This window comes from Eubalaena glacialis, chromosome 3, assembly GCF_028564815.1.
Source record: "Eubalaena glacialis isolate mEubGla1 chromosome 3, mEubGla1.1.hap2.+ XY, whole genome shotgun sequence".
Lineage (NCBI taxonomy): Eukaryota > Metazoa > Chordata > Mammalia > Artiodactyla > Balaenidae > Eubalaena > Eubalaena glacialis.
In genome coordinates, this window is record NC_083718.1 from 173,125,328 (window position 1) to 173,139,920 (window position 14,593).

The 14,593-nt window shown below is 43.9% G+C and overlaps 1 protein-coding gene across 1 annotated transcript in view; it reads left to right on the forward strand.

Annotated features, from left to right (window-relative positions):
* Positions 1-10,648, forward strand: part of PTAFR (platelet activating factor receptor) — a 51,554-nt gene extending 40,906 nt beyond the window's left edge. Inside the window, exon 3 of the mRNA XM_061186903.1 lies at positions 7,532-10,648. Within this exon, the coding sequence (XP_061042886.1) occupies positions 7,548-8,606 (1,059 nt within the window). The 5' untranslated portion in view covers positions 7,532-7,547 and the 3' untranslated portion in view covers positions 8,607-10,648. The remainder of the gene's footprint in view (positions 1-7,531) is intronic.
* Positions 10,649-14,593: the final 3,945 nt, after the last annotated feature.

Sequence of the window (14,593 nt, forward strand, 5' to 3'; positions counted from 1 at the left end):
AGAAGAGCTAACACCTATCCTTCTCAAACTCTTCCAAAATATTGCAGAGGGAGGAACACTCCCCAACTCATTCTACGAGGCCACCATCACCCTGATACCAAAACCAGGCAAAGATGTCACAAAGAAAGAAAACTACAGGCCAATATCACTGATGAACATAGATGCAAAAATCCTCAACAAAATACTAGCAAACAGAATCCAACAGCACATTAAAAGGATCATACACCATGATCAAGTGGGGTTTATTCCAGGAATGCAAGGATTCTTCAATATACGCAAATCAATCAACGTGATACATCATATTAACAAATTGAAGGAGAAAAACCATATGATCATCTCAATAGATGCAGAGAAAGCTTTCGACAAAATTCAACACCCATTTATGATAAAAGTCCTGCAGAAAGTAGGCATAGAGGGAACTTTCCTCAACATAATAAAGGCCGTATATGACAAACCCACAGCCAACATTGTCCTCAATGGTGAAAAACTGAAACCATTTCCACTAAGATCAGGAACAAGACAAGGTTGCCCACTCTCACCACTATTATTCAACATAGTTTTGGAAGTGTTAGCCACAGCAATCAGAGACGAAAAAGAAATAAAAGGAATCCAAATCGGAAAAGAAGAAGTAAAGCTGTCACTGTTTGCAGATGACATGATACTATACATAGAGAATCCAAAAGATGCTACCAGAAAACTACTAGAGCTAATCAATGAATTTGGTAAAGTAGCAGGATACAAAATTAATGCACAGAAATCTCTTGCATTCCTGTATACTAATGATGAAAAATCTGAAAGTGAAATTAAGAAAACACTCCCGTTTACCATTGCAACAAAAAGAATAAAATACCTAGGAATAAACCTACCTAAGGAGACAAAAGACCTGTATGCAGAAAATTATAGGACACTGATGAAAGAAATTAAAGATGATACAAATAGATGGAGAGATATACCATGTTCTTGGATTGGAAGAATAAACATTGTGAAAATGACTCTGCTACCCAAAGCAATCTACAGATTCAATGCAATCCCTATCAAACTACCACTGGCATTTTTCACAGAACTAGAACAAAAAATTTCACAATTTGTATGGAAACACAAAAGACCCCGAATAGCCAAAGCAATCTTGAGAACGAAAAATGGAGCTGGAGGAATCAGGCTCCCTGACTTCAGACTATATTACAAAGCTACAGTAATCAAGACAGTTTGGTACTGGCACAAAAACAGAAATATAGATCAATGGAACAGGATAGAAAGCCCAGAGTTAAGCCCACGCACATATGGTCACCTTATCTTTGATAAAGGAGGCAAGCATATACAGTGGAGAAAAGACAGCCTCTTCAATAAGTGGTGCTGGGAAAATTGGACAGGTACATGTAAAAGTATGAAATTAGAACACTCCCTAACACCATACACAAAAATAAACTCAAAATGGATTAAAGACCTAAGTGTAAGGCCAGACACTATCAAACTCTTAGAGGAAAACATAGGCAGAACACTGTATGACATAAGTCACAGCAAGATCCTTTTTGACCCAGGTCCTAGAGAAATGGAAATAAAAACACAAATAAACAAATGGGACCTAATGAAACTTAAAAGCTTTTGCACAGCAAAGGAAACCATAAACAAGACCAAAAGACAACCCTCAGAATGGGAGAAAATATTTGCAAATGAAGCAACGGACAAAGGATTAATCTCCAAGATTTACAAGGAGCTCATGCAGCTCAATAACAAAAAAACAAACCACCCAATCCAAAAATGGGCAGAAGACCTAAATAGACATTTCTCCAAAGAAGAGATACAGATTGCCAACAGACACATGAAAGAATGCTCAACATCATTAATCATTAGAGAAATGCAAATCAAAACTACAATGAGGTATCATCTCACACCGGTCAGAATGGCCATCATCAAAAAATCTAGAAACAATAAATGCTGGAGAGGGTGTGGAGAAAAGGGAACACTCTTGCACTGTTGGTGGGAATGTAAATTGATACAACCACTATGGAGAACAGTATGGAGGTTCCTTAAAAAACTAAAAATAGAACTACCATATGACCCAGCAATCCCACTACTGGGCATATACCCTGAGAAAACCATAATTCAGAAAGAGTCATGTACCAAAATATTCATTGCAGCTCTGTTTACAATAGCCAGGACATGGAAGCAACCTAGGTGTCCATCATCGGATGAATGGATAAAGAAGATGTGGCACATATATACAATGGAATATTACTCAGCCATAAAAAGAAATGAAATGGAGGTGTTTGTAATGAGGTGGATGGAGTTAGAGTCTGTCATACAGAGTGAAGTAAGTCAGAAAGAGAAAAACAAATACAGTATGCTAACACATATATATGGAATCTAAGGGAAAAAAAAAAAAAAAAAAAAGAGGTCATGAAGAACCTAGTGGCAAGATGGGAATAAAGACACAGACCTACTAGAGAATGGACTTGAGGATATGGGGAGGGGGAGGGGTGAGATGTGACAGGGTGAGAGAGTGTCATGGACATATATACACTACCAAATGTAAAATAGATAACTAGTGGGAAGCAGCCGCATAGCACAGGGAGATCAGCTCGGTGCTTTGTGACCACCTAGAGGGGTGGGATAGGGAGGGTGGGAGGGAGGGAGATACAAGAGGGAAGAGATATGGCAACATATGTATATGTGTAACTGATTCACTTTGTTGTAAAGCAGAAGCTAGCACACCATTGTAAAGCAATTATACTTCAATAAAGATGTTTAAAAAAAATAAATAAATAAATAAAAAATTGTATTAATTAATATCACTACCAATCTCATCAGAAAATTCTTTGGATATTGGAAAGCTGTCAAGCTCATGCTGGCAGATACAGATTTTCCGAAAACTTTAATCTTTTCTTGAAAGTTCAAATTTTAATCATGGCAGCAAAAACCCATCATTGGTTTTCCTTGAAGTGACAGGATCACTTTATTTATATAGTGACTTTTTGAGAAAAAGTCTGCCAGATACCCAAGTCTCTGAAAAGCCATAGTTTGCCAGTCATTTTTTCAAGTGATAATGATGATCCAAAAAACAGCTCAGCTCACAACTCAAACAATGGCATTGGTTCTTTTTCTGAAGACAACCACTCTACTCCAGTTTGCAGCAGAGATGTTTCATGTGTATTTCCCATTCCGATACACAGATTATTAAAAAGATGTGTACTGGGCTTCCCTGGTGGCGCAGTGGTTAAGAATCCGCCTGCCAATGCAGGGAACACGGGTTCGAGCCCTGGTCCGGCAAGAGCCCTCGAGCCACAACTACTGAGCCCATGTGCTACAACTACTGAAGCCCACGTGCCACAACTACTGAAGCCCACGTGCCTAGAGCCCGTGCTCCACAACAAGAGAAGCCACCGCAATGAGAAGCCCGCTCACTGCAACGAAGAGTAGCCCTCGCTTGCCACAACTAGAGAAAGCCTGTGTCCAGCAACAAAGACCTAATGCAGCCAAAAATAAATAAGAATTTAAAAATTTGTAAAAAAAATAAAGTGAAATTGGCTTTTTCTTTTTTAATTTTTTTACACTGAATGCATAGCTGTGAAGGATATGACTCCTATGATAGTTTGGTGTCCCTGCCTTGATCGGTGCTAAGGAGCCAGCAGTTTTGCTCACCCTTTTGTACTGTCAGCGCAAATGTCAGTCAACTCAGTGAAAAAGACAAATAATGTCTTGGTATTATTATGATGATTATTTTGACCTCATGGATTCCCTGAAAGTTTTCAGAGATAGACCTCCTCTCTCATCCCTCGTTTACGTGGACCACCCTTGGAGAGTTATTGTCTTACACCTTTGGGATCAGATGGCAGGGTCACCTTTAGGAGTGGAAAAGATCCCAGCTGAGTAGAAGCTAGCAATTTGCTGCTGAGGAAGCAGAATAAAAGTATGTAATTCAAATCAACTATGTAATTCACAATGCGACTTGAGGGTGAGTTTTTTGTTTTTAAAGGAATCGCAGTGATTTCTTGGAATAATGGAACCTACATTTATTTAATTAACATAGACAAACCACCACCATATACTAAATAGAACAAAGAACAAAATTTTTCTCAATCAAGAGAAAAATTCTAATTACAGCCAGTGGTTTCTTTAAACTCACCTGTAAGTATCTATAGATTCTTCAAGTGTTTCCACTGCTCTGGGGCTCCCTAAGGGGTGGGTGTAATTAACAAGGCTTATTACCCCTTCCTTTTATTTATTGATTCATGGTGCTGGGAATAGTGTTGATTAGGCAGACAAGGTCCTTGATCTGCCGGTGCTCACAGTCCAGTGGGAGAGTGTGAAACAATCATACAAACATGTATATGATTACAATTGTGCTAAGATTTAAGAAGAGGTACGGGGAGCTTTGAGATGGGACCTGACCTGACCTGGAGGTCATTGAAGACCTCCCTGAAGAAGTGAAATTCAGCTAAGGTCTGAAACATGAGTTGGAGTTGGCCAGGTGGCAGTGGGGTGTGGATAGGGAAGCATGTTCAAGGCAGTGGCATGGCTATGTGTGCAGGCTGAAGCAGGAGAGTTCTGGGTGGGTTTGAAGACCCACCTGGGAAGTCCATTTTGGCTGGAGCCTGGTGAGAAGGTGGCATGAGATGAGGGTGGAGTGGCAGCCAGAGGTCAGGGCAAGGGCCATCAGGTGGCCTTTTTTCCAGTTCCTGGAACCTACCAATCTCTTTCCTGCCCCAGTGCTAGACTCATGCAGATCCCTCTGCCTGGAACTCTCTTCCTAGGCTCTTCTTTCAGGCCTCAATGGAAATGTCACCTCCTTTCAAAGTAGATATCTTGGGACTTCCCTGGTGGCGCAGTGGTTAAGAATCCGCCTGCCAATGCAGGGTACACGGGTTTGATCCCTGGTGGGGGAAGATCCCACATGCCACAAAGCAACTAAGCCCATGCGCCACAACTACCGAGCCTGCGCTCGAGAGCCCGTGAGCTGCAATCACCGAGCCCATGTGCTGCAACTACTGAAGCCCACGTGCCTAGAGCCCGTACTCCACAACAAGAGAAGCCACCGCAATGAGAAGCCCGCTCACTGCAACGAAGAGTAGCCCCTGCTCGCCACAACTAGAGAAAGCCCGTGTGCAGCAACAAAGACCCAATGCAGCCAAAAATAAATAATAAATAAATAAATAAATAAATAAATTTATATTAAAAAAAGTAGATCTCTGTTTTCTTCTCCATGTCAGCACCCTATTTTCTTCGTATAGCAGCTATGTTTGTTTACACTGCTTTTGTCTATCGCCCCCACGAGACTCTAAGTTCCCTGAGGGCAGGGTCCTGTCGGTCATGTTCACCCTGCCTCTCCTGTGTTTGGCAGTGAGCCTGACACGCAGTTGGTGCTCAGAAATATTTTTGGTTGAATGTATGAATGAACAAATGAAGACAGAGCTAGATTTGAGATCCTGGCTCCATCCCTTAATGCTGTGTGACCTTGGACAAGTCACATAACCACCCTATACTCCATTTCCTATTCTGTAAAATGGGGATCTTACTTCCTATCTCAGAGGGCTTGTGCGAAACTCAAAGGAGGTAGTGCATGTGGAGGCACTGAGCAGGGTGCCTGGCTCCAAAAGAGGTGCTCTTAAGTGTTAATTGTCTTCCTTGTTTCTCACTGCCTATTCCCTGCTCTTTTCACTCTACTATGATATATGATGAGCCTTGGGCCTTGCTTAATCCCGAGTCTCTTGCCATCCCATCCCCCTCAGCTGCAACACAAACATAAGAGGGGCTTCCAGGCTCACGTGATGGCAATATAGTGGGAGGGACAAGAGGGGAGGGAGGAACTGGTTTTTCTGGACAGTGGATGGGGACAAAGAACTGTTGAAAATGAACCAGACTTTGGGTAGTGCGATTATGGCTACTTTTAATCTTCTTTCATATATAGTTGAATCTTGAACAACACAGGAATTAGGGGCGCCACCCTCCCTGCAGTTGAAAATCTGCTTATAACTTTACAGTTGGCTCTCCTTCTGTGGGGTTCCGTATCTGTGGATTCATCCAACCATGGGTCGTGTAGTATTGTATTTTTGTATTGTATTATATTAATTGTATTGTATTGTATTAATAAAAAAAAATCCATGTATAAGTGGACCCACACAGTTCAAACCTGTGTTGTTCAAGGGTCAACCGTACTTAAAACAAACAAACAAACACCTTTTCGTTTTGAAATAATTTTAGGCCTTCAAAAAAGTTGCAAAATAGTACAAAGAGTTCATTATATGCCCTTCACCCAACATTCTCAATTTATAAAACCATAGTACAATGATCAAAACCAGGAAATGAACATGGATACAGTATTATCTAAATTATAGACCTTATCTGAACTTCACCAGTTTTCCCCTAACAATATTTCTGTTCCCGGGTACAATCCAGGATCCTACTTTGCACTTAGTTGTCCTATGTCTCCTTTATATCCTCTGATCTATGATAGTTCCTCAGTCTTTCCTTGTCTTTCGTGACCTTGACACTATTGATTAGTCATTTTGTGAAATGTTGCACAATTTGGCTTTGTCTGATGTTTTCTCATGGCTAAATTGAGATTATGCATTTTTGGCAAGAATACCACAGAAGTGGTGTTGTGTCCTTGTCAGTACATCGTACCAGGGGTACATGATGTTGACATGTCTTACTAATGATGATGCTACTCTTGTTTACTTGGTTAAGTATTGTCTATTGGGCTTCTCCACTGTATACTTTTCTTTTAAAATTATACTTAAAAATTTTAAATTACTAAAGCAATGCACACTCCTAAAAAGTTTAAACAAACAAAAAAAAATGTAAAGTAATTATACTTCCCACCAAGCCCACCTCACCTTCCCAGAGGTTTCACCACTGTCATAGCTTTGAGGGGTATCCTTCTAGATCATTTTCTATATCATATACAAGTATATAACGGGGTCATACCAACTTTTTTGTTTTGCTTTGTTTTACTTAACAATATTATCCAGGGACAACTTTACATGGCAGTACAATCAGATCTAACTCATTCTTTCTAATATATAGCTACTATTTCATTCTCTGGGTGACTCTAATATACATCTGTGTATTTTCTAGATTTTGTATGAGCACGTGAATTATTTTTTAACATAAGACATTTTACCATCAAAATTTTTATCTCAAATTTCATCAATAGAAAAATATTCAAATTTTGTCAGAAATTAAAAACCGTAGAATTTAAATTTTTTAAAAAATTTAAATTTCCATCTGTTTCGTCACCAGGAATAGATTATCTAAAACTCTAAGTCAAAACAAGCTAAAGAATAAAAAAGTATGTTTTTAAATGGGACAAGAGAAAAGAAACTGAACTGCCACTGATTTTATTGAATGTCAGAGGCCATTCATTTAAAAAACACCATTATTTTATGTAGGAAGAAAAAAATTGCCAATTAATTGGAAAATGCCATCAATTTTAGAGTGTTTAAAATGTGCAAAATGGGAGTCTTGGAACTGAGTAAATAAGATAGTCCCTTGTTAGCCCTTCATTAACCAGAATTTCTGTGTGGTCTTCCAGGCACAGGTAGGATCCTATGACCAGCTGCCCATTCCAGCCCACAGTGATGGAGGCAAATGATTCCTCTCGTGTGGATTCTGAGTTCCGATACACCCTCTTCCCAATTTTTTACAGCATCATCTTTGTGTTGGGGGTCCTCGCCAACAGCTATGTGCTGTGGGTCTTTGCCCGCCTGTACCCTTCCAAGAAATTCAATGAGATAAAGATCTTCATGGTGAACCTCACCATGGCTGACCTGCTCTTCCTGGTCACCCTGCCCCTGTGGATCATCTACTACTACAATGAGGGCAACTGGATTCTTCCTGAATTCCTGTGCAACCTGGCTGGCTGCTTCTTCTTCATTAACACCTACTGCTCAGTGGCCTTTTTGGCCGTCATCACTTATAACCGCTTCCAGGCTGTAACACAGCCCATCAAGACCGTTCAGGTCACCACCCGCAAGCGTGGCATCCTTTTGTCCCTGATCATCTGGGTGGCCATTGTGGCCACTGCATCCTACTTCTTCATCCTGGACTCCACCAACACAGTGCCCAACAAGACTGGCTCGGGCAACATCACACGCTGCTTTGAGCACTACCAGAAGGGCAGCATCCCGGTCCTCATCATCCACATCTTCCTCGTGTTCAGCTTCTTCCTCGTCTTCCTCATCATCCTCGTTTGCAACCTGGTCATCATCGTCACGCTGCTCACACAGCCGGTGCAGATGCAGCGCAGTGCAGAGGTCAAGTGCCGGGCACTCTGGATGGTCTGCACGGTCCTGGCTGTGTTCATCATCTGCTTTGTGCCCCACCACATTGTACAGCTGCCCTGGACCCTGGCTGAGCTGGGCTTCCAGAACAGCAACTTCCACCAGGCTATTAATGATGCACATCAGGTCACTCTCTGCCTCCTTAGTACCAACTGTGTCTTAGACCCCATCATCTACTGTTTCCTCACCAAGAAGTTCCGTAAGCACCTCACGGAGAAGTTCTACAGTATGCGCAGCAGCCGGAAATGCTCCCGGACCACCATGGAGACAGGCACCGAAGTGGTCATGCCGCTCAAACAGGTCCCTGTCAATTCCTTCAAAGATTAGTCCCGGATTGTTGGAGCCCAGAGGCTTATCCTCCATGGACATCATGGAGTGACCTGGGGGAGGAAGGGGTGTCTGATGTGGCCCTGGCACCTCCTCCCTGGGCAGCGGTGGCCCATTAGGTATGGAGGCTACCTCACCAAGGTGTCGATGCTGGCAGAGCCAGACTGCTGGGAAATCCAGAACTTGAATGAGCCCTTTCAGCCACCTTTGGGCACATGCCATAATCACCTTGGTTGGTAACCTCATCCTGAGCGCCTGAGTCTGATAGCTCTGGAAGGAGTGTCAGGGCCGGGGCGGTCCTTGGGGGTTGACACGGAGCCACCCCGTTCACCCTACCAGGACAGCAGTCCCAAATGAGTAAGTCCTAAAGTTTTGGGCAACCACTCCCTTTATCACTAAAAAGTCAGAGAAGGGGTTTTGGAAAATGGATGCTCCCTTCGCCGTGTGGCACCATCTTTGGGATAGACTTTTGAGCTAGGATGATGCCACCCAGTCTCTACCTAAAGGCACAAGGTCTTTGTGACACTTCTTAGGGGAAGTGGCTTGGTGGAACCTTCTCCCGAGTCATGCAACAACCTGTACTGAGTGGTGAGCAGAGAAGATAAAACATTCAGAGACTGAAAGCTAGGATGGGGAGCCTGTCTCCTGGGGCAGATGTGTGTTTCCGCACAGGCCTCACCTCAGGCCCGGGGCAGCTCTGGGGCAGCGGGAGAGACACAACACCCACATCCACTTTCTGTCTCAACAAGGGACCCCGATGAAGAAACTCCTGCAGGACAGCCACCCACTGTGGGTGGGCAAAGTCCCCTCAAAGCCAAATTGGGGCCTTCCAGGCCACTGCGATGCCCAGAGGCTTCCGTGGGAAAGGACGGTTAGGCTGAGAAGTGCCTGCAGGAAGGCCTCCAGAGCGGAAGGAGCCCGTCAGCTCCGCTCCCCACCTCACCTTCTGGGAGGCCCCCCTGACTTAGCTGCCACAAGCTGAGAAGAGCAACTAGAATCCCAAGGGCAGGCAGGCACTTTGAGCTCTGGGTGCAGAAGAGAGGTGAAAACTTCTCTCGAGGAGTTCTAGATGCCTGAGCCTCCTCTCGCACCCTGAGCACCTGCAGTGTGAACCTGACAGCCTCAGACCCAGGGGCTTGGAGGAGCCTTCCCTGGTTTCCAGAAATCATCTTCCCTTCCAGCCAGTGACCCCACAAAGCTGGGATCCTCGTTTCCCGCATACTGGGCTGATTTTGATAAATGCCTCCCAATGAGCCAGAGACCTGCTTGGGTCTGGGATGGCAGCTGTGGGCTGGACTTAGCAGGTGGTGACTAGGTGGATAGTGCAGCGGACTTGAACTTTGGTGTCACACAGACCCAGGTTCAAGCTGTGGCTTTGTCACTTCCTGCCCAGGGCCTGTGAACTGAATTTCCGACCTCATAGAGTTATGAGGAGCAGAAACCTCTTGGTCAGGCTGACTGCTCATCCCAGATTCTCCCATCTTCTGAGAATTTGTTCCCCCCTAACCCTCCAGTAGGAGCTGAAGGGATGAGAGGTGAGCGTCTGGCTCTGGTGGGGCCAGTCAGGTTCTCGCTTGGGAATAAGTAGCAAGATTCAGGGATGCTCTTTCAGGCTCTGCAGGCCACTTACCGGAACACATTTAAACTCTGGAGCTGTGTGTGCGTGTGTCTGCGTGTGTGTGTGTGTGTGTGTGTGTGTGTGTGTGAGGTGTGTGTGTGTGTGTGTGTGTGTGTGTGTGTGTGTGTGGCCAGCGGGCCAGGGTTGAGGGGGGCACCTGCATGAATGTAGTAGAGAAAACGGCTCTGCTCAGAGAGAAGACAGAGATGTGCAGAGCAAAGCAGAGACCAGGGGGGACCGCAGGGGCCTGGAGAGAGGAGGGGCAGTGCTTCCAGGGGCCTGCTGGCTCCCTTCCTCCAGGCCCAGCCCTTCTCGAAGCTCAACATCTGCGCTGCTTCCTTTGGGTCCTTGTGAGATTCCCTTTTAGGATACATTTTCTTATTTTGCTTAAGCTGATTTGAGTGATTATCTATTACTTGCAACCAAAAGAGTTCTGAATGAGATAAATGCTTGTATGCTAAAGCACAGTGTTTCTTGAATTTCAGCCGTTTGTGTACTCTCCTCGTAAATTTTGCAATATCCATGTACCATCTGTATGTTTACTCAAGAAATATATTTCTCTAAATTGAGTCACTTTTTAAAACTTTCACCTGTTTAAAAGGATGATTTAGAACTAAATTGTAAATGAAAACAAATGCCACCTGCCACACATATAAGGTAAACATAAACACAAAACATAAATATTAAAATCAAGGGACTTCCCTGGTAGCACAGTGGTTAAGAATCCGCTTGCCAATGCAGGGGACACGGGTTCGAGCCCTGGTCCAGGAAGATCCCACATGCCGCGGAGCAACTGGGCCCGTGAGCCACAACTACTGAGCCTGCGCTCTAGAGCCCGCGTGCCACAACTACTGAACCCGCAAGCCACAACTACTGAAGCCTGCATGCCTAGAGCCTGTGCTCCGCAACAAGAGAAGCCACTGCAATGAGAAGCCCGCACAGTGCAACAAAGAGTAGCCCCCGCTGGCCACAACTAGAGAAAGCCCACGCGCAGCAACAAAGACCCAACGCAGCCAAAAATAATAAATAAAATAAAATAAATAAATTTATTTAAAAAAAAAAAAAAAAAAGAAAATCAAAATGTTCTTGGTGTCCTGTCTACAGTCACCTCATATGCCCCACAAGTTGCACAGCACACTTTAGGAAACATGGCTGTTATGTATATAAAGTGCACGGGGTCTGCATTCAGTAAGTGCTCAATAAAGAGACAGGCAGTTCTGAGTTGGTATCTTGTGATTGCCCCCTTGCTTCTCTCAGAATGTTGCCCCAACACACAAGCCAGGGTCTCAGTCCCATCCAGGCCCAGGGGAGGTGGCGGAGTATTTTAGGTTGTAGCTCATGCTATGGCTCTGATGATTGCCTCACCACTCTGAATACAACCACCTTTACTCCCCCTGTGACCTCTGCCTGGTTGTGACCTTCTCAGATGCTTTCTCTTCTTTTTGACCTAGCCCAGAACACCTCTTCCAGGCAGCCTTCCTGAATTCCTCCAGACAGGTTAATTGACCTAGCAGCATTTTAGGTCTGGGAGGGTGCAACTTTTTTATACCTTAATAACTATTGAAGTTTATCCATTTCAATGTATTCTTTCCTACCCTGGGGGCAGGAACTGAATCTTTTTTCGTTTTAATCGAAGTATAGTTGCAGGAACTGAATCATAATCATCAGTGTATCCACATTTCTCACATGACGCCTAGAGATAAGCTGTCTATCTCCAAAGATTCCTGCTTCCCCAGGGTGTAGCATAAGCACACATTGACATATACATGCACTTATTGTGAAAGGGTTTAAGAAGACTCTCTACGGACAGACAAGCAAGGAATTTAATATATATTTTTCCAGAGTTCTACATCCATATTTTAAAAAAGATGTCAGGGATTTTCAGAGGATCGGAACATTTTGAAGCTGGTAGGGTCCAGATCCTTCATCTTACTAAGAGGATCATGGGGCTCAGAGGGGCCATGTGATTGCAGAAGTTACATAGCATGGAATGCACTTGTGTCTCTCCCTTCTTGCAACAGTGACAGGATTACCGGAAAAGCTGAGTTATAATTCTTTTAATGAAACATCACCAATCAGGATTTTGAACCCATGTTGGACATCACGAAGTCCTCACCCTGCGTTTTCCCCTAATCTCAGCCTTGACCCCAGGGAACGACCAGTGATCTCACTTAGAGAACATTGGCTCAGGCAAGACCTAGCCCCTTACCTCATCCAGATGAATTGTAGACACAAGAGTGGTAAGTGTAGGTCACAGCTGACTAGAACTGGGCACATTTATGCCTATTTTTACTCATCTATGCTATATCTGTGCTTAAGACCTGAGGCCACAAACAGATATAATAAAACCCTCTTGTTAAAACACTTGGTTTTTGTGCAGACTTTGTATTTCTGTAATACAAATCATGTTTTCCCTGATATCCTATCAGCAAGCCATCCTCGCATCTACCCAGTCATCCATCCATCCATCCATCCATCCATCCATCCATCCATCCAACCATCCATCCATCCATCCATCCATCCATCCACCTGTCCATCTAGGTATCCAACAAATACCTATGGAGTACCTGTTTTGGTCCAGCAACTATGCTAACCACAGTTTTTATCTACTGCCTCACTGTAACCTCACACTCTCCTTGAAAGTTAGGTGGTTCAATCCCCACAGAAATGAATAAAATAAATAAGGACCTGAGCTGACTGAATAAGGAAGTGAATGCCTCCCAGGTACTTGGTACAGAAGGAAAGGGCCTACTTTTTGGTGACCCACAGATATTTGCTTGCTACTTTCACAAATCTTATCTCACTGAGTCCTCACAACTACTGTACAGAAATGATATTTTTCATGCTCATTTTACAGATGGGGGAATTGAGGCTTAGAGGGCTTCAGTGATTTGTAAGCGTACATGAGCGAGTAAGCAGCAGAATAATATTCAAACCCAGATCTGCCTCAGTAAATATGGGTTCCTTCCCTTCTTTCCTCTCCCTGTTTGACTGTACCCTCACTTAAGCCCCTCTAGGTACTGTCCTAGCTTTGATGTGTGCTGGGGTAGGGGTCTCTTGAGGGGAAGAGCAGTTGGTGAAGGCTCCACCTTGCTGTCTGAGGGCTCCTGTGCTCCCCGTGCAGGCTGAAGCCCCAGCAGCAATGACTTTTTTCCAGGCTGAGGCTCCTGTGGTCAGTTAGAGAGGGCACTCCTACAGTGGATGGTATATGTGAACGCAGTGTTACAAAGAGCTTCTGAAGCCAGAGTGTCATTGTCACTGAAGCTAGAAGGTCACCTGGATCCTGACATTTCTGCAAGAGGAGGGGAAGGGGTGAGTGAATAGTCAACAGCTGCTGAGCACAGACCGTGTGGCAGGCACTGTGAAAGGAACGTCGTGTCCTTACCTATGGTTGGAACTGACTCTTTCCTCTGCCTGAATTACTTTTCCCCCCAGATATCCCTACAACTCACTCCCTTGCCTCCAAGACCTTTCTCAAATGTCCCCTTCTCAGTGAGGCCTGAGACCACCTCATTTAAAACAGAAGCTGAGAGAGTGAAGTGCTTCCCCAAGGCCACACAGCAATCAGGTGGGTCATGTCCAAGGGCTATGCACTTTCCATTCTATCACATTGACTTCCTCTGCAGACATCCTTCATGACATAGGATGTGAAGGCTCATATCTTCCTATTTTCCAGATAAGAAAAACAAGTATCAAGGAGGGAAATGACTTATCCAAGGTCACATAGCAATAACTTGGTAGAACTGAGATGCATAGATCCTTTTTTTACCTCCATTTTGCAAGACGCTTCTCTCATCCATTTTTCCATCTGAATGCATGATATTTTCCTTCATCACCATTCTCCAGTCCCATCCTCCATGGTAGCTCTAGCACGTTCAATACATATCTTTGACTTTTATGTATCCTTGGAAAATGTAGTGTTATTTTTCATGCATATTCATTTAAAATTTACATAAAAGGCATGATTTACGTAAATTGGGCTATGGACCTCATTCTGTGTCTCATTTTTTTTCCCACTCAGCATTGCTTTTACGATGTAACCATGTTGAAGTGTGTACATCTGGTTCATTGATGTAAACATCTGTCTTGTCCTCCATCATGTGCATCTACATTTTACTTACCTATTCCCCTGGCAATGGACACTTAGATTGCCTTCAACTCCCTTTTCTACAAATGATGCTGTGAGGAGAGCCTTCCAGATGTTCCCCTATGGACCAGTGTAAGAATTTCCCTGAATGTATATCCAGGGGTGACAGTGTTAGGTCCCAGGCTACACTCATACTTAACTGGGTGAAGAGCTGCCAAATCTCTTCTGGAATGGCTGCACCAGGCTATACTCCCACCCATAATTACATGAGAGTTTCTATTT